Genomic DNA, 27,889 nt, shown 5'->3' with positions numbered 1-27,889 from the left:
TGAGGATATTTGCAGTTTCCGCCAACAATTATTAGATAGGTTCTAAGGAAAAATAGATAGATAGATACTTTATTAATCCCAAGGGGAAATTCACATACTCCAGCAACAGCATACTGATAAAGAAGAATATTAAAGAGTGATAACAATGCCGATAACAATGCAGGTATACAGACAGACAATAACTTTGTATAATTTTAACATTTACCCCCTGGGTGGAATTGAGGAGTCGCATAGTGTGGGGGAGGAACGATCTCCTCAGTCTGTCAGTGGAGCAGGACATTGACAGATGTTTTCCAAAGCCTCGGGACTCTCCCCTGTTCCAGGCTCAGGTTGAAGATGCGCTGTAGAGGACTCCCCAGCTCCAATGCACAGGCCTTCAGCAGTCGTGGCGATACTCCATCTGGACCCACTGCTTTGCTGGCACAAAGTCTCCTCAGGTCTCTGCTTACCTGGGCTGCTGCAATTGTGGGTTGGGGGTAGACTGTCTCCTATGCTGGTATCAGCAGAAGGATGATTGGAGGGTGCAGTACTCTGAGGTGAGAGTGTGTTAGGATGGTCAAACCTGTTAAAAAAAGTTGTTCATCTGGTTTGCTTTCTCCACATTTCTCTCGATGGTGGCACCCCGCTTCGAGCTGCAGCCAGTGATGATCTTCATCCCATCCCACACTTCCTTTATGCTGCTGTTCTGCAATTTCTGCTCCAGCTTTCTCCTGTACTGCTCCTTTGCTGCCCTGAGCTGTACTCTGAGATCCTTCTGCACGCGCTTGAGCTCATGCTGATCACCGCCTTTAAAAGCCCTTTTCTACTGGTTCAAAAGGCCCTTGTTGTCACTTGTAATCCATGGCTCGTTGTTAGCACAACAGCGTACTGTTCTTACTGGAACTACAATGTCCATACAGAAGTTGATGTAATCAGTAGTGCAGTCAACAACCTCCTCAATGTTCTCACTATGTGACCCCTGCAGGATATCCCAGTCCGTAGTTCCAAAGCATTCTCTCATAGCCTGCTCTGCCTCAGGGGACCACTTCCTGAATGAGGGTGTGGTTGTAGGTAGCTCTCTCACTCTTGGTTTGTAGTGATGCTGAAGCAGAACCAGGTTATGATCTGCTTTCCCAAGCGCAGGCAGCGGGGTGGCACTGTATGCATCTTTAACATTTGCATACAGTAGGTCAATAGTCCTATTTCCCCGGGTGTTACAGTCCACATACTGGGAGAAGGCAGGTAATGTTTGGTCCAGCGTTACATGGTTAAAGTCACCAGCAATTAGCACAAGTGCCTCGGGGTGCTGCGTTTGCAGTTTAGCAACAGCTGAGTGGATGATGTCACTCGCTATCTCCACATCCGCCCAAGGAGGGATGTAAACAGTAACAACAATGATGTTTCCAAACTCTCTGGGAAAGTAATAGGGACGCAAACTTATGGCCAACAGTTTGATGTCCATGTGACAAGAGGAGATTTTAACGTTTACATGTCCAGAGTTGCACCATCTTGTATTGACATAGAGTGCGAGTCCACCTCCTTTGTTCTTTCCGCAGGTACTTGCGTCTCTGTCCGCTCTAACTGTGCTAAACCCGGGTAGCTCCACATTAGCATCTGGGATGTTAGTTGTTAGCCACGTGTCAGTAAAACACAACAAACTGCATTCTCTGTAGGTCCTGACATTTTTCACCAGCGCAGCTAGTTCGTCGATCTTATTTGGTAGCAAGTTCACATTTCCCAGGATCACAGAAGGCACCGAAGGTTTGTATCGCCACTTTCTCTCTAGACGCTTGGCTTTTACATATCTTAGCGCCGGCTCTGCTGCCATGGTACGATATTTCTTACCTCGTCAGGTAAATAGGGGACCACACCGGCTCGGGCATTTCTTCTCAGCGCTTGAAGTTGGCTACTTGAATAGACGAGTCTCGGCGTGTAGAAATCCATTTCTAAGTAGTAAACAGTAGTAAAAAAGTGTAAAAAGTGTCCAGGGAACTAGTCCACATAAAAGAAAGTGGTAGGAGTTGACAGTGAAATGGCGAAAAATACAGAAAAAAGGTAAAAAGATAAAGTCATACACGGAGCTGCTGGAAAGGCTGCCACTCGCGGCGGCGCCTGAGTCATAAAAAATCCGCGAATGACTGAGGCCGTGAACTCTGAACTGCAACTTTGCAGGGGTCTACTGTACTGCTGTTTTTTAGATGTTTCATTGTATGAAGATATGGCTGGCCACTTGCGCCAGAACCAAATTAAATGGGTTTGATAAAAGATAAGTGGATAAATAGATGTTTTACTCATCATCAGTGCACATTGTTAGCTCAATATCTTACCCTAAACTGGAATGGAAATGTGTCTTTCTACCTATTCTGAACTATACATCTCGGCTATCAAAAGCCATAGTCAGAACTGGAGTAGTCCTGATTCTTCTGCTGGTTAGTACTGGAAAAGTTATAAAAACTTCTGAAATTTGAAATGTACTGAAGCGTACAAACCCCGGCATGCTAAATGCATTCTTTTATGTATTTTCCTCAGTAATGTCTTTTCAGCCCTAGAGGACAGAAGACATGAGGTCCATTTTTCTTTTATATAAATTGAATCTCAGTGACTCTTTGTGACTGACAATTGAACTTATAAATATTGCATTGTAATGATCTTCAAGTGTTTAGTTTATGATTTTAACTAGTAGCTGTTTTTATTCACAGGAACATAATTCTGTAAAGTTAATTTGAGGATTCACCAGGAAACTACTAAATTAACAAATGATACAAGCAAACTTTTAAAGCAGATCACAAAAAATGTTGGATATTGTTAATTAATATAAAAATGTGGATGGTGTGGTGTAGACTAGATAAGCTTGTAATACGGCATTCTAGTTGAGTGGTGCAGACAGGAGCCAGCCATCAAGGAATAGCACACAGGGTTGAACTAAATAGGGTGTTTTTCTCTTTTACAGATACAGCAAAAATGTAATAACGAGAAATGAATGCTTTTAATTACATGTTGTTTAGGCATTGTGTCAAGCCAGAACTCTGTAAAATGGAGGCAAATTGTGTAACACTGCATATTGGCTGAGGTAGCTAAATGTGCCTTGCTGACAGTGTCCGCGAAAGATCATATCATTATATAGGATAGTGTTTTACAGTTTGTGTTTCAGCTTTTACCCTTTGAATTTTTTTTTTCTCAAATACATTCTACTTTTTTAAGATATTCAACAAGTCACAAGTGTGTTAGCCCTACCAGGCTGAGTCTTTGCTTTAGATATAGTATGCTCTAGGAAATGAACATTTTTCAAAGTTGTATTTTTATGTTCTGTGTATTTATTTTCATGATGAAAGTGTTGACTGACCATCAAAATGTTAGTTTGGTTTTGTTAAATATACCAAATCAAATTGTGTTTTGACCTTTGTTTATAACTAAGCATTTTAGCAAACATAGGATTTTAACATCATTCTACATTTGGATTCCCTAAATAAATGTGTATGTAACATTACTGGTTGCATGCAAGAAACTTGTATTTTCTGAAAGGCTTTAAGAAAATGTGGTAACTTAGAATATAAGGAAAGACTTATCCAAGATTGGTGTTTCAGTCCATCAAAGAGCACATTAATCCATCCAATTACAATTGGAGAAAACTGACATGGAAGGAACATACAAGCAAAATCTATAACCAAAATGGGAAAAATTGTATTTAACTTACAATTGTACTTTACATATGGTTTTGTTGTTCAGAATTTCCTGGTGCATCTGTCCTATACTGAACATCGTGCTAGGTTTGAGATTTCTTTACATACTTGTCAATAACCGCTAAATTTGGTGCCACTATTAGTAAAGGTGAGTGTTCCCCTAGATCACGGGTGTCGAACTCCGGTCCTGGAGGGCCATTGTGGCTGCAGGTTTTCATTCTAACCATCTTCTTAATTGGTCACCAGTTTTGGCTGCCAATTAACTTCTTTTGCCTTAATTTTAATTAACTTGACACAGGCCCTTAGTTGTCTCTTTTTCCTTAACTAGCAGCCAAACAATAATGAGACATAAAATGAGCCACCACATGCCCATCACACAATATCTGAAAATAAAGAAAGGTGAAGGTCTCAGTAAGGTTGATCTCTCAGGTCACCAAACATTTTGACATTGGTGTTCTTAGAAAAAACAGAAAAATCAACAGTTTTGGAAATGTCTGCTGTGGTAGAAGGAGAGCAGCAACAAGCCATGGAATTAAATAACAGGATTAATTAGCAGCAAGAATCAGCTTCTCATTAAGAGATCAGTTGGAGTGAAATTGTTTGGAGTTTGAAGCCCCAATTTAGCTGGTCATCTGTTGGCTTGTTTCCCATCTCACTTCTGTTTGGCTTTCATTTAATGAAGAAAGGAATCAATTCAGAGCACTGAATCCTTAACAACAGGGCTATTAAAATGAAGGAAACAAAACTTAATTAGCAATGAAACCTGGTCACTGATTAGGAAATGGGTTAGAATGAAAACCTGCAGCCACAGCGGCCCTCCAGGCCTGGAGTTCAACACCCCTGCCCTAGATGGATCGGTAGAACATGCAGAGCTGGTTCCTTATTTCCAGTGCCATCAGGATTTGCTCAGGCTTGCTTGGGTCCAGCAATTTGAAAAGTTGTTTGAGAAAATGTTGTCCCTCTGTCTCTGTAGCAAAATAAAATTTATTTCTTTCAACAGGTACACACCTGTTGGTCGTTCATTTTTTACTCCTTCTGAGGGCTGTTCAAATCCCCTTGGTGGAGGAAGGGAAGTATGGTTTGGTTTTCATCAGTCTGTCAGGCCATCACTTTGGAAAATGATGCTAAACATTGATGGTAGGTACAGTCTATTTTAGTGAACATGTAGGAAAGATTGGTACCCATATGAATTCTGCTACTTTGTAATTATTTCATTTTGTACTTTAATAACTCTTTAATAATTAGGTTCTCTGTGGAATACCTAACAAACTACCATGCATTTCTATTAATTGATAGGTTTTTTTGTGTGTTTTTGTTCTTCTCTATCGATTGATCATATGGTCTTGTATCCAATTACTGCCTATGTATTTTGCAGTGTCAGCTACAGCTTTTTACAAAGCTCAGCCTGTTATTGAGTTCATGTGTGAGGTGCTGGATTTCAAAAGTATTGAAGAACAGCAAAAGCCACTTACGGATTCACAGAGAGTTAAGTTTACAAAAGAAATTAAAGGTAATCATTTTAAGTAAAAATTATGTTTAAATCATGTTAGAAACTGTGGTGAATGCCATGGTGTTAAAGAATGTACTTGATTGTTGTATTTTGTTAAAGCACCTTGAGCATGGCAAAGGCGCTATGTAAATGTATTATTATTATTTATTAGTACTAGGGGGCTCCGCCACCTGCTCGCTTTGCTCGCCAAACCCCGGGTTTGGTTTACCGGATATACAATTTAAAGAGATTGTTAGTTTCATGGGAATTGTTACATATGCATTATAATGTCGTATATAGGATGTATAATGCCGCTCGCATTGTGAAGGGGGTGCAGCTGAACACACGCTAAGGAGAAGCAGTTGGATCATCTTCTGGCTTTCTGCTGCTAGCGAGCTGCGTGTTTTGCTTGTCGTTGTTTTATTAAGAGTTAGGAGCACATGAAATGTGTCTGCCAACAGCAATCCAACAACTGCTAGGTTTGATGTCCATGGACTTGTTTTAAATGATGTCTCACTGCCTTGTCTTGCGTGACGTTGTAAAAACAATACTTGTCCTTTATTTCCGGCCCCTTGCGTGGTTAAATCTTTCTTGCAGGACGTATAACCGGATCATCTGCTGCCTTTCTGCTGTCGTGCTGCCAGTCGATCATTTTAAAGCCTGTATAGCAGCTGTCCTTTTGCCACTTTGCTTCTCTGCCGCTCGCGTTGTGAAGGGGGGGTAGGGTGGTTGAATGCATGCTAAGGAGATGCCGTCGGATCATCTGCTGTCTTTCTGCTGCTCTTGCTGCTGTCGCACTGCCCATCGATCATTTTAAATCCTGCACAGCAGTTGTACTTATGACACTTTGTGCGTCTGCCCCTCATGTTGTGAAATGGGGGGGGGTTTGTGGGGGCTTAGGGTGGCTGAACGCACGCAAGAAGAAGCGGTCGGATCATTTGCTAGGTTTCTGCTGCTGGCGAGCTGTGTGTTTTGCTTGTAGCTTGTCGTCGTTTTAAGAGCTGGGAGAAAGTTAGTGTTTCTTGCGGCACTTCAAATTGTCCTCAGAGAAGATCATTGTCTCGTCTCCCTCCCAAAGATTTTTTTTTTATAATGGAGAGACATATTTTGTTTTAAACTATATTGTTTTGTAAACTAGCATCAGTTTGTACATCCTTCTTCTTGTACTGCTAAAAGAATATAAACAAGAATTTTATTGTGCATCATTCTTTGTATAGTGCTGAGACAAAGCATTTGCTGCTTTTTATATTTGTCATAATGAGTGACTTCAGATCTTCAAATAAAATGTAATATTAAATAAAGAGAACAAATTTAAGCATAACACTATTTCGAAATTATTACTTAACATACTAAAAAGTAATAAAGTTTTCCATCACCTTTATTGCCAATTTGAATAGATAATTGCCCCCTTAGATACCCACTCATACAGCTGGCCAAACTCTGGTCATATTTGGTTGCTGTTAGGAAAGGAGATATAGCAGGACTATGTATTTATTGACCTTGTATTTATTGAACCATGAGAGTATAGTCACCACAAGGTTTCTACAAGTACACAATGCCTTAGTCAATAGGAAATGCTCAACCAGGTAAGGAAAAAAGTTACCAATCATGAAAGGATTACAAGAACATTTTATGGCCTTGGGGAGTCCACTGCACTATAAACAGAGCCTTTATCTCTATGAATGTTCTGTCATCTCTTTGTAGCCTGAAGCAGAAGCATAATTGGGTTATGCAGCACGACAACGACCCAAAAGCCTACAAAATAAACAATTTGAAGTCGCTGTCTAAAGTTAGTTACCATTTTCTTTGTGGTACAGTGTCAGTTCAGATAGACTACAGTCTGTATCCGTTATACTATATATCAGCTGCGCATTGCTTCGATTAACACAAAAGGTTAGACTGCAAAACTTGAGATATTGTGTGCCAAAGAACCCATACATGTGTTATCAACAATTGTTGTAATAAAACTTGACATAACAGTAAAGTTTTTCCGCTTGAGACTAAGAGGCTGTGATTAATTTTTGAGCTTTCTGCCTCAAGATTTTTAAATAAAAAGGAACATTACCTTGTATAATAATTCTCGTTGTGTACTGTTTCCTAAGAAATTTTATCTTGTGTGTATATAGGCCTGAAAGTGGAGATAACACACTGTGGACAGATGAAGAGGAAATACAGAGTCTGTAATGTAACAAGAAGGCCAGCAAGTCACCAAACGTAAGATGTTAAATTCTTGATTTTGTTTTTTTTTTTATTATTTCCATGTAAACAGAAGTATGGTGATGAGGTCAAAAATTTGGTGTTGAATGATGTTCAGATTCTGATTCTGTGATGTTCAAAGCATCAAGAAATGTTTATTTTAGCCTTGTGTGTGTTTGTGTGTCTTTGGAAAATCCAAATTATTTTTCATTTATTAAAATGATGATTTTTGATGGAAAAAGTATGCAGTTTTTGTGTTGTGTAGAGCTCACGGATGACTACAACCTAGCAAAGTTGCACAAATTAGGAGCAAGTGGTTTTTAAAATATCCGTTTTCAATGCTGAGGCATGTATAGAGTGATAAAATTCCAACTTGAGCGTCTGTAGGCTTTGTGCCCTAGGTACCAAGTTACTATTCTATAACATTTCAGTAATTATTGACCACTCTGGTGCTGATCTTTGTGATCATAAAATAGATAATTTCAATAGCAATTTGACAAAATAAATTCATAATTAATTGCAGAATTACAATGTTTGAGGGTTCCTTTAGAGTGCCTCTTTCTCTTTCATGATTTTGCTGAAAAATTAATCAGCATATCATCTGTAACAGGCTTAAGTTTCAAGTTTGGCATTTTTGTGTTCAGCCGTTTTAGCTTTAGACTGTCCTGAAAAAAACATGCCACACAGTCAGACACACACCCATCATTGAGATATCGATTTTTTTTCGGTATTGGGACCCTAAATTGTCAAGATCCATCGAAAACTGGAGATCAAAATTTTTGACGAATCTAAAGCTTTCATTCCTCTCCCATAGATGATAGGTTAATGTCAGGGAAGGCGTAAAGCAAAAATCGTTGCAAGCTCCAGGCCTATTGTTTTTGATGAAGTACTTTACCCCATAGATGCTAAAAATGGTTTCACTTATGTGCAGTGATAACTACCTTAGAGATTGTTTAAAGTAACTGGGATTTTTGCAGTCTGATCTGTTTAGTCTTTAGTCATCTATTGATCTGCTAAACTTTTGCAGCAGTAGTTTTTGAAATACATAATTCATTTAAACATACATTTAAGCGCATATGGAGGCACATATAAGCACATGCACACTCAAATAAGTGTAGATAGCTGATTGCTTGGTTGCCCTAGCAAGGCATATTCTGGATGAAGGTAAAGAAATGAACAGACACAAACAAGCACAAATTCTGCAGTAGATCTTTAAAGGATGGTGTAGGCAGAAGTATTAAGACACCTAATCTCTGCTGCTTTAGTTCAATTGACCCAGTGTGTTTAGTTTCAAGATAAGTATTATTTAAGTTGTTCATTTGATTCATGTTCCTGTTCATTTTACTGTAACTTTATTTCTATACACGATAATTTAATGCACTTGATTGTATATCATTCTACAGCACAATTGGTTGTATTGCATGGTAAAATCTTGCATTAAGTGATTTCCTGGGGTATAACTAAAGTGAAATTTACATGGAAATACTATATAGACCATTCTATAATGGGGGTTGGGTCAACAAAAAAAAAAACTTGTGCCAACCCTGGTACTACAGTGCACATCAGGCAAAAGGATGTGCACTGAAGCTAAAGGAAGGACTCCTTTATAAGAGTGCACAAAGTTTTATACAAAAGGTATGGCATTTTCTTCTTAACTAATTTGGATAACAATTTCTTTGCTTTACTGGATTACTGCTTTTGTCAGAGTACATCGTTTGTCTCATCATGGGTTGTGTTTGACAATGTTGAATTTCCAAAAAAAGTGTTTCCACATTTTTGGACAAATATACAGGTAAAAATGAGATTTACGGTATTGCCAAACCCTAAAAGAAAATTTTTTTATTTCTCCCACAGATACACTCCCACACCACTAAAGGGGTCTGTGTTATTAACTTTTACTGTTTCTTGATGGTAGATGTCAACTATTTGTTGTTCTATGTTGTCCTGCTGTATAATTGCATGAGAAAGGCTTGACAGTGAACAGTGTTCAGTGAGAGGGATATTCTCTTGATGTAATAATAGATAATCAAGACAGACAAGGAGTAGAGGCAGCCAGTCATCGTACCCAAATATGCCTCACACCATATTTCTGTTTTTTTGGTGTTGTTTTAAGATTATTTTTGTGCACTTCATATCTGTGCATTGCAACATTTTTGTGCACATACCCACTGATAAGTCTTGCTGCAGTCAGAAGCAGACTTTAGAGTTAATACAATCACGGGAGTTTCATATGTATGAGTTTCTTATCTGTAGTCTGTGGATGTATCTGAACTTTTTATGATGGGTATTTACAACCTTTTTTTTTTTTTTTTTTTTTTTACATACAGTGGTGTGAAAAACTATTTGCCCCCTTCCTGATTTCTTATTCTTTTGCATGTTTGTCACACAAAATGTTTCTGATCATCAAACACATTTAACCATTAGTCAAATATAACACAAGTAAACACAAAATGCAGTTTTTAAATGATGGTTTTTATTATTTAGGGAGAAAAAAAATCCAAACCTACATGGCCCTGTGTGAAAAAGTAATTGCCCCCTTGTTAAAAAATAACCTAACTGTGGTGTATCACACCTGAGTTCAATTTCCATAGCCACCCCCAGGCCTGATTACTGCCACACCTGTTTCAATCAAGAAATCACTTAAATAGGAGCTGCCTGACACAGAGAAGTAGACCAAAAGCACCTCAAAAGCTAGACATCATGCCAAGATCCAAAGAAATTCAGGAACAAATGAGAACAGAAGTAATTGAGATCTATCAGTCTGGTAAAGGTTATAAAGCCATTTCTAAAGCTTTGGGACTCCAGCGAACCACAGTGAGAGCCATTATCCACAAATGGCAAAAACATGGAACAGTGGTGAACCTTCCCAGGAGTGGCCGGCCGACCAAAATTACCCCAAGAGCGCAGAGACGACTCATCTGAGAGGTCACAAAAGACCCCAGGACAACGTCTAAAGAACTGCAGGCCTCACTTGCCTCAATTAAGGTCAGTGTTCACGACTCCACCATAAGAAAGAGACTGGGCAAAAACGGCCTGCATGGCAGATTTCCAAGACGCAAACCACTGTTAAGCAAAAAGAACATTAGGGCTCGTCTCAATTTTGCTAAGAAACATCTCAATGATTGCCAAGACTTTTGGGAAAATACCTTGTGGACTGATGAGACAAAAGTTGAACTTTTTGGAAGGCAAATGTCCCGTTACATCTGGCATAAAAGGAACACAGCATTTCAGAAAAAGAACATCATACCAACAGTAAAATATGGTGGTGGTAGTGTGATGGTCTGGGGTTGTTTTGCTGCTTCAGGACCTGGAAGGCTTGCTGTGATAGATGGAACCATGAATTTTACTGTCTACCAAAAAATCCTGAAGGAGAATGTCCGGCCATCTGTTCGTCAACTCAAGCTGAAGCGATCTTGGGTGCTGCAACAGGACAATGACCCAAAACACACCAGCAAATCCACCTCTGAATGGCTGAAGAAAAACAAAATGAAGACTTTGGAGTGGCCTAGTCAAAGTCCTGACCTGAATCCAATTGAGATGCTATGGCATGACCTTAAAAAGGCGGTTCATGCTAGAAAACCCTCAAATAAAGCTGAATTACAACAATTTTGCAAAGATGAGTGGGCCAAAATTCCTCCAGAGCGCTGTGAAAGACTCATTGCAAGTTATCGCAAACGCTTGATTGCAGTTATTGCTGCTAAGGGTGGCCCAACCAGTTATTAGGTTCAGAGGGCAATTACTTTTTCACACAGGGCCATGTAGGTTTGGATTTTTTTTTCTACCTAAATAATAAAAACCACCATTTACAAACTGCATTTTGTGTTTACTTGTGTTATATTTGACTAATGGTTAAATGTGTTTGATGATCAGAAACATTTTGTGTGACAAACATGCAAAAGAATAAGAAATCAGGAAGAGGTCAAATAGTTTTTCACACCACTGTATTACAAGGACCAATGATTTAGTCCCAGCTGAATGACTCTGCTCTTTCTGTAACCTACCTGTGTGCCATCGATGCATTACTAGTTTGCTGTGGTGGCCTGCGACACTGTTTCGGATTAATGGACAGTACCTCCTGATTGTGAGGGTCATCCCAATTCATAAATTTTACCTCCTTTTTAAAAATAAATAAATAGTTTAATTTCAGTAATTAGGCAGTTAATTGATCATAACTGTCACTTTTAAATAGTCAAGTCTGCTTCTGAAGTAATGTTGCACAGTATTTCTGTGAATCCCTGCCAAATTCCTTCAACTGAAAACCAAGTGCAAGACTGTCTATCTTTGTTGTAGGCTCAACTAACAAGTAAATACTTTTACCTTTTATAAATATTTATAAACTGCTACCATTTGTGTTATTAAAATGTGTACTATTTTTAATTGTGTATTGACTGTTGTCATGTTTACAAAGCAGTTGAACTACATTTGAAACCATCTTCTTTGTCTGCCTTGTTTTCTACTAACAAGAACAAATTTTTAGCGCTTGTATATTCCTAACAAGCTGCTCTTGAAAGAGCATGTTCAGAAGATTCGTGGATAAAGAGAAAGTGCTCCTTCAAAAGGTAGAAACCATTCCTTAGCAATAGGCCAGAGCACACACTGCTTAAAGTTTAATTGCAGTTATTTGGTTGCTGTTTTAACCCATTGAAAAAAAAAAAAAATTTAAAATGAAAATCTGTGGTGTGAAATAAATAGCCGGACACACAGCAAAGGTTTGGTGCAGACACCTGTATACTTTCCCTGGCTGCAAAAGGTTGAAGGTTAAGTTCAATGTGTACAGGTTAGAGTCCAAAAGAGAACTGACTCAATTAGGGAGGATTGCAGGTTTTTAAGGTGGTTCAAGGGAAGTGATGTCATCGGGGCAGGAACAGGAAGTGACGCAATCCCACCGTAATCAGATATAGGAGGAATTTCTCGCATCTTGTCTGCAGAGAGAAAAGAGAGATTTAGTGCAGCCTGCTGCCCCCGGCCTGACGTGGAATTAGCATCTTATGGTCCCTTTGGTTGACTCTGAAACACGTGTGTGACAATGGGAATATGTTTAGGCTTCACTTCTCCCTCGGCCTTCTGAGAGGAATTGCTACAAATGCATTTAGGGCTGTAACAAATATTTGACCACTTTGATAAATTCAACAATACAAATATATTTCAAAATAAAAAGACAAATCTGATTTAATTAATGTGTAAGATTACTTTGACTATTCCCATTTGGGACAACTAGATGATTCTCAGGATCAGCCAGTGCATCCCTAATATGCATTATGTATTAGTTTTGCTACAGATATTGTTATTGTAGTAACATTTAGTAGAGAGTGAATGTGTGCTGTAGAGCATTCTCTTTCAGAATGTACTAATGGACAGTTCCTGGTGAATCACATTTTTTCAGAGTGTCAGTAAGAGCGCTTATTTTTTAGTAGAGGTGTCACAAGTAATATTTATTTATTTAACTCCTGGAGTAATTGGAGCAAAGAAAGTATGGACTAATGTCCCAGCTGAAAGTTTGAGAAACTTGTCCTTGATTTGGAAATATTTTACTTGTTGGCAACTTAATTTTCCTTTTATTTATTTCTGTATATATAACTGTTATTCATTATTGGTTAGTGAAAGTGCATATTATATCTTTAATATTTAAAAGTTAATTTTGAAAAAGAAAAAGTGTAAGGCGGAGCTAAATTGATCTTAAACTCTGCACATCTGCCCAGTGATCTGTTGATTACAAGTAAACAAGCAAACCTTTTTGCATAGAGCTGCAGATATACCAGCCTCTCATCAGTTTTCCTTCGCTGACCCGATGTTCCCAATACCCCTCCAGGTCTGAAATTTGGCTTTGAGACTCTCCCAACATGGCTGCCTCAAACACCCATGCGATCTGCCTCATCCTTTGTCTGCACAGTTGTACCAATAGCTCTGCTTCACACAGCTGGCCTGAGGTCAGTGGCAACTTTGTCTGCCACATGTTTTTCCAGTTATGTGATCCCAAAGCACTGCCGACTGCAGAGGTAGCCATCTCTCAGTTGTTTCACATACTACCTGTCCCCTCCACCAACTAATGCTGCAAACAGTGCTAAAGATCCTAGATATCAGCCTCACACTCTCCAGCAGCTCCTCTGAAGAGCTAGATAAGTATGTTTATAGGTCTTTGTTGCACTCAGTGCTTTGCTCAGTCAGACAGTAGTTTTTCTTTATGTCCTGCTCCTGACACTAATGTAATGCTGATGCCGAGTACCAGAATTGATTCTTTGCTGTTTACTTGGCTTTTTAGATGGTGCTCTATCCTTAAAAGGACCTTTCGCCATTGCAAGTTTGCCATTTTATTAGACACCTGTTGTGATGATAAATCAGCTTATACAATGGATGACTTACCCTGGGCTGATGCAGATCGTCAGTGGCATTACAGTATTAAAATAGTGAATATTATTTCTAGTACAGTGAATTGAAACACTGTTAAAGTTTGTTTTAGGCAGATCAGCTTACCTAATTATATGAAATGTTTGTATGTTAAGGGGACCAAAGTAGCATTGGCAAATTTTCACATCTTTGTAGGTCCTGTGACCCCCCCCCCCCCCCCCCCCCAATCCTTGTGAATATGAAGGGCTACCTGTATTGACATATTTGACTTTTTCCTCCTTCCTTTTAAATTTACCCTTTGCTTTTATATCTGCAGAGTAAGCAAATATACAGTGCATCCGGAAAGTATTCACAGCGCATCACTTTTTCCACATTTTGTTATGTTACAGCCTTACTCCAAAATGGATTAAATTCATTTTTTTCCTCAGAATTTTACACACAACACCCCATAATGACAATGTGAAAAAAGTTTACTTGAGGTTTTTGCAAATTTATTTAAAAAAAAACAAAACTGAGAAATCACATGTACATAAGTATTCACAGCCTTTGCTCAATACTTTGTCGATGCACCTTTGGCAGCAATTACAGCCTCAAGTCTTTTTGAATATGATGCCACAAGCTTGGCACACCTATCCTTGGCCAGTTTCGCCCATTCCTCTTTGCAGCACCTCTCAAGCTCCATCAGGTTGGATGGGAAGCGTCGGTGCACAGCCATTTTAAGATCTCTCCAGAGATGTTCAATCGGATTCAAGTCTGGGCTCTGGCTCGGCCACTCAAGGACATTCACAGTGTTGTCCTGAAGCCACTCCTTTGATACCTTGGCTGTGTGCTTAGGGTCGTTGTCCTGCTGAAAGATGAACCGTCGCCCCAGTCTGAGGTCATGAGCGCTCCGAAGCAGGTTTTCATCCAGGATGTCTCTGTACATTGCTGCAGTCATTTTTCCCCTTATCCTGACTAGTCTTCCAGTTCCTGCCGCTGAAAAACATCCCCACAGCATGATGCTGCCACCACCATGCTTCACTGTAGGGATGGTGCCAGGTTTTCCCCAAATGTGACGCCTGACATTCACACCAAAGAGTTCAATCTTTGTCTCATCAGACCAGAGAATTTTCTTTCTCATAGTCTGAGAGTCGTTCAGGTGCCTTTTGGCAAACTCCAGGCGGACTGCCATGTGCCTTTTACTAAGGAGTGTCTTCCGTCTGGCCACTCTACCATACAGGCCTGATTGGTGGATTGCTGCAGAGATGGTTGTCCTTCTGGAAGGTTCTCCTCTCTTCACAGAGGACCTCTGGAGCTCTGACAGAGTGACCATCGGGTTCTTGGTCACCTCCCTGACTAAGGCCCTTCTCCCCTGATCGCTTAGTTTAGATGGCTAGCCAGCTCTAGGAAGAGTCCTGATGGTTTTGAACTTCTTCCACTTACGGATTACGGATGATGGATGCCACTGTGCTCATTGGGACCTTCAAAGCAGCAGAAAATTTTCTGTAACCTTCCCCAGATTTATGCCTCGAAACAATCCTGTCTCGGAGGTCTATAGACAATTCCTTTGACTTCATGCTTGGTTTGTGCTCTGACATGAACTGTCAACTGTGGGACCTTATATAGACAGTTGTGTGCCTTTCCAAATCATGTCCAATCAACTGAATTTACCACAGGTGGACTCCAATTAAGCTGCAGAAACATCTCAAGGGTGATCAGGGGAAACAGGATACACCTGAGCTCAATTTTGAGCTTCATGGCAAAGGCTGTGAATACTTATGTACATGTGCTTTCTCAATTTTTGTATTTTTAATAAATTTGCATAAATCTCAAGAGAAAAGCCAAGCAAAATGACACCTTTTATTGGTTAACTAAAAAGATTACAATATGCAAGCTTTCGAGGCAACTCAGGCCCCTTCTTCAGGCAAGATGTAATCATGTAAGATGAAGATGTAAGATGAAGAAGGGGCCTGAGTTGCCTCGAAAGCTTGCATATTGTAATCTTTTTAGTTAGCCAATAAAAGGTGTCATTTTGCTTGGCTTTTCTCTACATTCATAATGGCTAACACGGTACAACACCCTAGTACTACATAAATCTCAAGTAAACTTTTTTCATGTTGTGTGTAGAATTCTGAGGAAAAAAAATGAATTTAATCCATTTTGGAATAAGGCTGTAACATAACAAAATGTGGAAAAAGTGATGCGCTGTGAATACTTTCCGGATGCACTGTAGCTGTTAACCAAGAAATAAACTTCACATGAGACACAATGTATAAACCATTATATAGTTTATTGTAATTTCTTAGCACAAAATTTTACTCTAGTCAGAAGCAGACTTCCTATGTTTAGTAAGCGGTGTGTTGTTTAGATTTTATTGGGAACATTGTACATGTCAAATACCATTCATTTGTATAAATATTTATTTCCTGGCCCATTTCATGCGGCATATCCTAGCATTACTTGGAACCAAGTAGCAAACAACCTGTTTGAACAATCCTCTATGCTTGTTCACAAAAGGCCAGTTTAGATTTGCCTATTAATCGAAAGCATGTCTTTTAAGATGTGTGAAGAAAGCCCATCCAGACTCATGGAGAATTATTTTTTAATATTGTGTTACTATGTCCTCTTTCTTCAATTCATCATGATTCTAATTCATTCTTTGTACAGCTTTTTTAAATCAGAAATTTGTTTCTCTGACCATACTGTAGTTGGTGTTATCACTTACTCAAAAACATTTTTTTTTATTTTTTTTCCATAGGTTTCCTCTTCAGCAAGAAAATGGGCAAACAATTGAATGTACTGTGGCACAGTATTTTAAGGACAAATATAAGTTAGTCCTGCGTTATCCCCATCTCCCATGTTTGCAGGTTGGACAGGAGCAAAAACATACTTACCTTCCTCTAGAAGTGAGTGATAACTGGGAAGCAGTTGGTGATCATTTTTAATGTACACTTCAATTTGTGAATTATATAAAAATATATTGATTCACTCTTTATATAACCTTTTACATAGTTATCAAGGTTATCTTCTGTAGCAGTGGACTAGCAGCTGTTGGAAACTGTTTACGTTGTTTATAAATAATGAAAAAAATGAGACAGCAAAACTTTTTTATTGTGTACAGTAAGGAACAGAGTGAATGTGCACACCAGAATAAGTAAGCAAATACGTGTGCAGAAATGGAAGAGAGCAATGTGAATGTACTTTTTGGTAGCAAGACCTGTCAAAAATGATTTTGAAATCAAATATTTTTAAACTGTAGTCTTTAGTATTTTGTTTCAAAGACTGTTTTATGCCTGTAGAATGTATGTTGTGAATAACTTTAATATAATTACTACTAGGTTTGTAATATAGTGGCGGGGCAAAGATGTATAAAGAAACTAACAGACAATCAGACTTCCACAATGATTCGTGCAACAGCAAGGTGTGCACCAGATCGGCAGGATGAGATCAGCAAACTGGTAAATATTTAACATAGCTAAATCCTACAATTTTTCGCATTATCCTGTGTTATCTGAAATTGTTCACTCGGCATATTTAATGCTGCCAGGTTATTTAGACATGAAAAATATTTATTTACTTTACATTAAATAAGTTAATAGTATGTACAGTATATATGATCACACTTAAGTCAGAATACAGCTAAATTCCTTTAAACTTTTTTTTATAACTTAGAGCTTGGTCTTTTTTGAATACACATGCAATATATATCACTGATCTTGTAATTTTAAGTTTTAATTGCTGAGAATTAAGTGCAAGTTAATATAAATTCGTAACATGCTGCCATGTGTCCAAACATTTAACCAAAAAATTTGGATGAAGTTGTTAATATCTAAGAAAACGCAAGTGTCTTTATATTTCTTAAGACAAAGTTTGTGGCTTCCAAATGATTTACTAATGGAGGCAAATGAACCCTGCAAATCTCTTTTCTATCATTGAATTTAACTCATTTTGCACAACATTAAACAACTAGCTGCTTTTTTTTAACGTGTGTTTTAAAACTGCATATAGTGAATTTTACTTCATCTTTAATAGATGAGAAGTGCCAATTTCAACACTGATCCTTATGTTCAAGAATTTGGAGTTTTGGTAAGAGATAACATGACAGAAGTAAACGGCCGTGTTCTTCAGGCACCTTCAATACTTTATGGAGGTCGGGTAAGGAAGTTTACTTATTAAATGTACACATCCACTGCAAATGGAAAACATACCACTTATCTAAACATATTACAAAGTACTGTGAAATGAATGGGTACTTGTACACTATTAGACAAAACATTTGTACATGGGAATATTTTATATTATTTAACGCCGTGTCATGAGTCAGTAGAGGCTGAAGTTATCGATGCAGACCATGTTATGCAGTATGCTGTGATTGCTTTAAAAGAAAGAGAAAAGTGAATTATAGATGAGCAGAATCATGGAACACACTTTTTTCGTAGCTATCTATGGTTTTGTATTATACACATTATTTAAAATTGCAAAGCTGGAAGAACATATTGTAACGGTATTCAGTTCGCAAACATTTTATGCACAAATTTCTGTTTACAGCACATCAGCTGGCTAGGATGATTTATTCACCAAGGCTTACCTAGGAATACTTTACCTAAATATTGCTGCACAATAAGAATTTGTTTTGCACTGCAGGGAACATTTCCATTAGAAAAAGATTCTTAGCCCTGGACATATCTAAATGTACCTCTTATGTGTAATAAATAAAGATGCAGGTATTTTCTGTGCCATAACTGTACAATGCACAACCTGCACAAAGCATTCATTTAAGTGCATTTATTTCAGCAAGCATCAGTCTTAAAATTTTTTTTTGTTATGAGAACTATCCAAAACTATACATTCAAGCCAATAGCTTCATTTAATATACACTATACCTGTTAATTTATGTCTCCTGCCAGATACATACAGCATGTTCCGATAATATCAAAGACGTATTGTTAGATATGGACTTCCTATGTATATATTACCATCTGCATCTCTAGAAATGAGTCATCTATGCACAACCTGTAAAGTATGCACAGCATTTTTATTTGTGAATTTACCAATATTTTTTCTGTGAGAGGAAAGATAAACAGCTTATCTGTGAAATGTATGTCTACAATAGGTTCACCAATATATTCATACTAACGGTCATTTCCTGCTCTGCTGAATTATGCACAGTGCTATGTGCCTTCAGAGGAGTCAAAATACTGATAGACTCATAAATCTGCGATATTTTGGGGTGAAATCAGAGTGTCTGATGTAAATGCATGATTTTGGTTTGTTTGGAATTCATTTATGCAAAAAGCATCCAGCTACCTAAACAGGTTACACTCAAATTGATACCAGTTTGCAGGACAAAGCAAACATATGTAGGAATCTAGTTTTCTGCACTTGTCACTCTATTGATACAGTAATACCATCTTTCTAAAATGAGAATGTCAGTCTTCCAATATTTTTTTTTTACTCCTCAATAGACAATTTTTAACAAAGGTCAGGTCAGGTTGGGGGGCATGCACTACTACAGTGCGTTGCCACACCCGCCACACAGTGAAACAGCTCTGGATCCTGGTTGGCAACCCCCCTAGGTAGGCACGCGGTCTAGTCAAACCCTCCAGAAATTACCCTCTATCTGCCGCAGCCAGGTGTTACGGGGGCGTCCCCTTGGCCTGGTTCAGCCACTGTGGTTCTCAACAATAAGGATCCTGATGCTCCCTCAAAATGCAGGTGTGCCTCCATGAGCAACCACTCATTCGACACAAAGTCAAACCAGTAGTACACAAGGTTTCACCGGCATCCATGTCTCACAACCATATAGCAAGGCATGAAGCACCAGGACTCTAAAGACTTGGACCTTCATCCTTTTCCATAGATATTGGGAGTGCCCCACACCCATTTCCAGTGACCCCATGACCTCCCATGTTCTCCCAATCCATCTACTGACTTCATAGGAAGAGTCACTAGAGACATGAATGTCACTGCTGAGGTAAGTATACCTCTCGACAAGGTTGACACTTTCTCCTCAAACAGACACATTGTTGATGGCTGTGCCCAAGAGGTCATTAAAGGCCTGGATCATGGTTTTTATCCAGGGCACTCACTAGCCCAGCCCCTCAGACTTCGTGCTCAATCTCTCAAGTGCCCCGATCAGAGCCTCCATTGACTCTGCAAAGATCATAGCATCGTCAGCAAAGTCAAGATCAGTGAATCTTTCTTCGCGAACAAATGCCCCACAGCCTGTGGACTCCACAACCTTGCCCAACACCCAATCCATGCAAGCATTGAACAGAGTAGTAGCAAGAACATACCCCAGAATCAACTGGGGAAAAATGCAGAGGTTCTGCCACCAGTCCACACAGCACTCGCAGTATACAGGACTCCACAACCTTGCCTAACACCCAGTCCATGCAAGCATTGAACAGAGTAGGAGCAAGAACATACCCCAGAATCAACTGGGAAAAACACAGAGGTTCTGCCACCAGTCCACACAGCACTCGCAGTATACAGGCCAGCCATGATATCCAGCAAACTTGAGGGGATCCTGGAAAGTCTCAGGATGTCCCACAGGTCAGCTCGATCAACTGAGTGAAACACTTTATGAAAATTGACAAAGGCTGCAAGAAACTACCGATATTCGCGTTTGTGCTCCATGTGAACCCTCAGTGCCTGGATGCGGTCGATGGTAGACTTCTTAGGCGTAAAACCAGACTGCTCCAGTTGCTGGTCGGTGAGCAAGTGATCACCGATCCTATTGAGGACAACCCTAGCAGGGACCTTACCCAGCACCGAGAGCAGTGTTATCCTCCTGTAGTTGCCGTAATCTAGGCAATCACCCTTGCCTTTTCAGATTGGAAAATGGGACCTGTCACCGTATCAGTTGAGATGACACCAGTCTCCCAAATGGAAGCAAAGATTGCTTGCAATGCCAGGACGACAGCCTTACCACCAGCCTGGAGAACTTCACCCTGGATACCACAGATCCCTGTAGCCTTCCACGCCCTCAGCTGGTTCACCACCTGTGCAATCTCAGTGACATTGGTGGTTCACAGCTAATTGGAGGATCAGCCTCAAGAACTGTGAATCTAGAGATATCCAACGTCCTAGCCAGAGGAGCAGCTTTAAACAGCTGCTCAAAGTAGCCAGCCCAGTGGGTCACAACTGCAGTGTCATCTGTAAGGACCGTTCCATAAGCCACTCTGACTGCGATTCTCCGAGGCCATAACAGGCCGGAGTTGCCGTCAAGCTGTGCACTGTAACTCTTTTCGATGATATCCAGAGTGCCCTGAGATGAAACACCTTCTTCTGGGAACACTGGTAACACCAACGCAACCTTCAGGGTCTTGTCACGGAAGGTCTCTCACATCACATTAGGATAACAACAGAAAGAAAAAATATTTTTTGGAAGGTTTTATTGTCTGCAATAAGAAAGCACTTATTAAACTTATCTGACATATGAAAGTTGTTATTTGACTTAAGTAGCAATGAGACTAGATTAGAAACATCAAAGAAAGATCATTAGAAATTTAACAAAGTTGCTTTAGGTTTAGTGGATGAAATTGATACATGTTTACAGTTTAAGGTTAGTTTCTGTCCAAATGGATGGTTGAAATACAACTTTTTGAAAAACAGTTTTTCCTCAACTTTATTTAATTTTGTAACACTTTTCTCCAAGCCGTAATGTGTACCAGCAGGAGGCATTTTTGATGACTTGTCATTTGTGACTTTCCTGTTCTTTTTGTTGTTACTTGATTTTATATATTTAGTTTTTCAAAATCACATTTTTCATACTACTAGTATTACATTTTTTGCTCAAAGTTTAAAAGCATTAATTCCTAAAAGTGCTGTACAGTTTTTTTTGTTTGTTTCCATTTTCATGATTTTCTTTTGTACTTAGTAATGCAGCTGATGAGGGAAATATTTACTGTCTTGCACCTTTTTCTGCTGGAAGTAACTTCCTCAAATCTGCACTACCATTGCAGATCAATTGTGTCGTGAGAACCAAGTCCGGTTGATACTCAGGTTTTATCTGGCCCCAAGCCATCCTACACCAGCCTTTCTCCAACCCCCATTATTCATTAACATTATTCAGGATCTATAAACATCAGACATCTGTAAAATCATGCAGAGTCTCTGAAAGGGACAAGTCTTGATTTTATGCTGACAACATAATAAAATAATTCACTCCCCATTTGCCACTTTAATTTCAGAGTTTACACCTTACCATTCACAAGTAGATCATTAATTATGTATTTTAATTTTTAATGCAACTGTCAATGGGGCAAGAAGGAGCACTTCCCATCAAAAGCAAGAGGCAGAAATGGCATTTGAAGCAAAGAGGGCAGATGCTAATCTGCTAATGCGTACTTGGCCTGACCCAGAAAACCACACTGAAATGCGTATGTCTGCTGTAAACACACAAATTGTGCCATTTCTGTGTTGTCTGCCGATTTATTACTGGCTAGGAAAATACATTAAGCGTTACAGATACCTTCTGTCACTAAACATTGTATGATCTCCTTCATGGTATGAACACAGTATGCAGCAGTTACATATGACATAGTTGCCCCATTCAAGAGCATTATTTATGCTTTATCTTCAGGAAACTTAAGATAAAATGCTTATTATGTGCACTTTTAATACCATTACATCAGCATGGGCTTTATTGAGCTTAGCCAATATCCATCCATGTTGTTTGTTCTTTTTGGCTTATTGAATGGATGAATGTTTTCCTACTATAATGGTACCTGGCTTTCAAGGTCTTGACTTTCTTACGCCACACCTTAGACTGTCTTGTAAATGATTCATTAAGTTTTACGATTCTGAGGATAGTGGCACCTTGCAGTAGTCTCTTATAATAGTGACTGCTTCATTGCGGATCAGGTAGGTTGGCCAAAATATTTGTCTTGATTGTATCATAAAGTCATAGTTTTTGTTCATTTGTCATTGAAACAATGATTTCCGGTATCAGCTTTATTTTTTAAACATTGTAACCAAGACATTTTTGTTAACTAACTCATTTGCATAGCTAACTAGCAATATGAATTTTGAATTTTACTTCCTGGCTATTCAGTAAATGTTGCTTGATTAGATGCAAACCACAGTGGATTTTTCTGAGAAAATATGAATTTAACTGATTGAGTGTGCTTATATGGGATGAGAACACCAGAGTTAGTAGCCAATTGGGTACCACAGAGAAAGAAACTTGGCTTAAATTCTAAATGTTTGAAGTGCCTAGTTGAGTTACTTAACATGCTGATACACGTTCTCTACGTAGTTTTATATTTTAAACATACAGTACTTGCATATCCAATATTTGATTACTGTTTGTAACATTTTGTTCCCCAAAGCATAGGTACAAATTAGCAGTTACTCATTTTTGCTGTAGTACAAAAGCATATTGGCGCATCAATCTACTTATTAAGAAATGAAAAACATTTTTTGTCATCTAGGCTACAATATTTTCATGTAAATATATTTTTGAGGTTAATTATGTCTTTGCTGTCTCAAATGATTTGTCTCCTCCCAAGACACTATACTGTAGAAGGATTATATTTTTACAATAATCCTTTTTCAAATGTTAATATTTATTACCCTAGTATTTAGATAATTATTACATTATTTTATTCATAGTTGACAACGTTACACATTTATCTGTTGACATAATTTTTTTTAAACTGTTTAAAGTTTGTATATAACAGTTGCTCAAGTTGATGACAGCTTAAAAAGTTTGATATGTACATTTATTTGAGCTCTGATAATATGAAGTAATTTTTTTTTTTTTTTTTACACAAATTAATTGTTGCAACTAATATAAAGATGCTTAAAATTATATTCCATCAATTACAGTAGGTGATGTTTTTTGTATCAGATTTATAAATTTATTGAGTACTTAAACATGTAAAACCTGTTTCCTACAAAAACAAGTAAAACAAAATAGATTTTCACACTGCAAAAAATGCCTATGCAAAAACTAGACACAAACTTTACATGGGGGTGTTTTGCCTTTATTTAGTAACAAAAATCTGCTGATGGGGTAAGCAAAATTTACTTGACAAGATTTCTTAAAGTTCAGCTAAATGATCGTAAATACAGTTTTTGTTTTTTTTTAATAAGTCAATAATTCTTACAATAAGGAAAATAAGATTATAAGATCATGATGTAAATACTTTTCCATTTGCACAAATTTCATTTTTTGCAGTGCATCTTCTTAGGCTCATTCAATTGTATTTTTAACTGTGATCTTTTGATTTTCAGAATAAGGCAATTGCCACTCCAATCCAAGGGGTTTGGGATATGAGGAACAAACAATTCCACACTGGTATTGAAATCAAAGTTTGGGCTATTGCCTGCTTTGCACCCCAGCGACAATGCACTGAACTTTTACTTAAGTGAGTAAGGCTGAAATACATTTGTATTGTTAATACAATGTGGACCCATGTTTGGAAAATAAAAATTGTTAAATCCGCTAATTTTTTCTGTTTCTACAGAGCATTTACAGACCAGCTACGTAAAATATCTCGAGATGCGGGTATGCCGATCCAAGGTCAGCCATGTTTTTGCAAGTATGCCCAAGGAGCTGACAGTGTTGAGCCCATGTTCAAGCACCTAAAATACACTTACCAAGGACTTCAACTCATTGTGGTGATACTCCCAGGAAAAACACCAGTTTATGGTATTTTTTCCCTTTGGTGTGGCTTAAGAATTCTGTCCACAATTTCTTTGTCTTAGTTTGACTTGTAGGTTATTTAGATTATGCACTATTATCAAGCAGATGTTGTTGGCACACTTTTAACAAAACTTTAAAAACTTAATTTTATTATTAAAAAAAAAGGGTAGAAATGACAGGGATAAGATAAAAGAAAACCAACCACTTATGCATTACATACTGTAACCCAATGGTGATTGCCACATGCACTGGTGTAGGAACACATGTAAAATAATCTGTGCTGAAAACGTAGGTTTGCCTCTTTGTAGACCCAGCAGATATCCACCATTATTTAAATTTTAGTTTTGGTTAATATAAAGACCTAAACCAAGACCAATCCTATTGGACATTACCAGCATATTTATAGGAAAACCAAATAAATAATTTGAAGGAAAAATAGTGTAATATTTCAATAGTTACATTACCATGGTTGATGAAGTGTCTCTTTATAGTAGAGATTGTAATTACATTCAAATCTAATCAACAATTATTCTAGACCCCTTAAGACTGTAGTTCTGAGCATGATCATTTTAATACAGAATAATCTTGTATGTTTGATTATATGATACATCAGCAAAGCATATTTAAGTACATTCCTAGTAACTACACTAAGCAATGATTTATTTTTTTCAGAGCTACTATACAGTATGGCTGCATAAGGTAGTTCTCACACACTATAGAAATTAATTAGAAAAATGTAACATATTTAACCTTTTATAACAATTTATCTTTTTATAGCCGAAGTTAAGAGGGTTGGTGACACAGTCCTAGGAATGGCGACTCAGTGTGTTCAGGTGAAAAATGTGCAAAAAACAACACCTCAGACTCTTTCCAATCTGTGTCTAAAAATAAATGTGAAACTTGGAGGCGTAAATAACATCCTCTTACCACAGGGAAGGTGAGGTGATTTTTCTTTAGTGTATAGTTTTGTGTTAGATGTGTTATTTCACTGGCCATATTCATACTTTCAATTTAAAAAGGTTGTTTTATTGATTTTCCACAGTGGATTTGTCTAAAAAGCCATTGATATGCTTAATGTGAAAAATGTTTGCACAACTATGCTCATACCACCTCAGAAAGGTAGTGTGCAGTGGTACTTGGAATATTATGAGTTAACAATGAAACTGTCAAATATCTGAGCTGCCCATCTTCTCTATTTTTAGGAGTACACTTTTGTGTGTGTATATTTACTTGCATGCTGCAAGGTAATCATCAGTATGTACTGCAATCATTCACCATTCTTCAAGATGTTATTTCATTTCAAGAGGCAACACTGGAACTGAAGCATAAATCTGTTTATTCTATGGTATCGTGCTAGCTACTGCCAGTTAAGAAAAATACCTTCTCACTACTTGCTGGTAATTTTCAACATCCAGGATAAAGTTTTGAATCTCTCTTACCATAATTGCTAATGACTTTTGCATTTTTCTTTTATAGAGAGTAACACTGTGTGCTCTGATACTGTGGTTTTCACAGCCACATACAGCAAACAGCATGAGCATTTTTTTTCCTTTTCTTCCAGTTACACTCTTGACAACTTACTACTTTGAAACAAACATTGTATCTCCAGTGAATTTAAAACAGCTTAAAAAGACCATTATAAACTGGGCCATTTAGTGTAGTTTGTATTATTTTTCTGGACACATATTAAAACATCTTTTTAATGTTTGTTGCATTTTATCTTTCAGGCCGTTGGTTTTTCAGCAACCTGTTATATTCTTAGGTGCTGATGTGACTCACCCTCCAGCTGGTGATGGAAAAAAACCTTCTATAGCAGCTGTAAGTGTTTAATATTTCTTCCTTTATCCTTGGCATTTGCAGGCATTTGTGAAGAAATATCTGTATGGTAGTGTTTAAACTGTCAGGTTTTAGGTAATAAACATTTTACTGTAATAATAATTGTAAAAATACATTTTAATAAAATAAGGTTTGTCTGTGGGTTTAATTATAGAAAATGTTGCTAAATATCTAATTTTCTTTTGGTTTTCTTTAAATTTAATTTTTGCTTACTATATTAAACTGAACCTTGCATTTTTTAAATTTCTTGGCTCCCGTTAAGGAGTTCTGGAATATACTCTTGTATCTGTAGGATTTCCATGTGTACAGTAATCCCTCGCTATATCGCGCTTCACCTTTCGCGGCTTCACTCCATCGCGGATTTTATATGTAAGCATATTTAAATATATATCGTGGATTTTTTGCTGGTTCGCGGATTTTTGCGGACAATGGGTCTTTTAATTTCTGGTACATGCTTCCTCAGTTGGTTTGCCCAGTTGATTTCATACAAGGGACGCTATTGGCAGATGGCTGAGAAGCTACCCAACTTACTTTTCTCTATCTCTCTCTTGCGCTGACTTTCTCTGATCCTGACGTAGGGGGATTGAGCAGGGGGGCTGTTTGCACACCTAGACGATACGGATGCTCGTCTAAAAATGCTGAAAGATTATCTTCACGTTGCTACCTTCTGTGCAGCTGCTTCCTGAAGCGACATGCTGCACGGTGCTTCGCATACTTAAAAGCTCGAAGGGCACGTATTGATTTTTGAATGAAAAACAAACTCTGTCTCTCTCTATCTCTGCTCCTGACGGAGGGGGTGTGAGCTGCCGCCTTCAACAGCTTTGTGCCGCGGTGCTTCGCATACTTAAAAGCCAAACAGCCCTATTGATTTGTTTGCTTTCCTCTGTCTTTATGACAGTCTGTGCTCCTGACGCGCACTCCTTTGAAGAGGAAGATATGTTTGCATTCTTTTAATTGTGAGACGGAACTGTCATCTCTGTCTTGTCATGGAGCACAGTTTAAACTTTTGAAAAAGAGACAAATGTTTGTTTGCAGTGTTTGAATAACGTTCCTGTCTCTTTACAACCTCCTGTGTTTCTGCGCAAATCTGTGACCCAAGCATGACAATATAAAAATAACCATGTAAACATATGGTTTCTACTTCGTGGATTTTCTTATTTCGCGGGTGGCTCTGGAACGCAACCCCCGCGATGGAGGAGGGATTACTGTATTATAGTTTTGTATTCTACTTCCAAGGCCAAGTCACACTCTGCCTGATGCAGTGATTGGATTTTCTAGAAAATCTGCATCACTTCTGTGAAAGTGATGAGTAAAACCCCTTTCTATATTTTATTTTTACTTGCAAGGTTTATATTACAGTTACTTGCTACTCATATCAGCATCCAGAAGACCCTACTCCCACGTAAAAAGGGACAGCTCACTACTCGTCTTACAAGCACAGTGGGTCCTGTTGTAATGATTAGAAGAAAAACCGTTATCAAAGCAAGATCTGAAATTCAGAAAGGTGTTGCATTTCATTTTTTCCCCAATAAGAAACAGCTTAGCTTATCGAATAATATCCTTGATTATTAAAGATGATTAGCTAGAGGCACTCTACCATTATTCTGCAAATGTACTTTATTAGCCCTCAAACTGTAAACGATGAAAAACTTCCAGTGACCTTGTCAAGATCTTTTAGGTCACAGGGCAGAGGACATGCATCTAGAGAAGTTGACTTTGACAAATATCCCA

At 38.2% G+C, this 27,889-nt stretch overlaps 1 protein-coding gene across 1 annotated transcript in view; it reads left to right on the top strand.

Annotated features, from left to right (window-relative positions):
• The window catches only part of ago2 (argonaute RISC catalytic component 2), a 77,044-nt gene that overhangs the window by 32,037 nt on the left and 17,118 nt on the right, over positions 1-27,889 (top strand). The window contains exons 5-14 of the mRNA XM_028818065.2: positions 4,660-4,796; positions 5,035-5,169; positions 7,275-7,362; positions 16,427-16,574; positions 17,007-17,126; positions 17,701-17,823; positions 23,911-24,044; positions 24,144-24,328; positions 25,100-25,259; positions 26,050-26,140. Of these exons, the coding sequence (XP_028673898.1) occupies positions 4,660-4,796; positions 5,035-5,169; positions 7,275-7,362; positions 16,427-16,574; positions 17,007-17,126; positions 17,701-17,823; positions 23,911-24,044; positions 24,144-24,328; positions 25,100-25,259; positions 26,050-26,140 (1,321 nt within the window). The remainder of the gene's footprint in view (positions 1-4,659; positions 4,797-5,034; positions 5,170-7,274; positions 7,363-16,426; positions 16,575-17,006; positions 17,127-17,700; positions 17,824-23,910; positions 24,045-24,143; positions 24,329-25,099; positions 25,260-26,049; positions 26,141-27,889) is intronic.

The sequence above is a fragment of the Erpetoichthys calabaricus genome, chromosome 13 (genome assembly GCF_900747795.2).
Source record: "Erpetoichthys calabaricus chromosome 13, fErpCal1.3, whole genome shotgun sequence".
Classification (NCBI taxonomy): domain Eukaryota; kingdom Metazoa; phylum Chordata; class Cladistia; order Polypteriformes; family Polypteridae; genus Erpetoichthys; species Erpetoichthys calabaricus.
The sequence above is the reverse complement of the archived record's forward strand: the minus strand, read 5'-3'. Positions and strand labels throughout refer to the sequence as shown.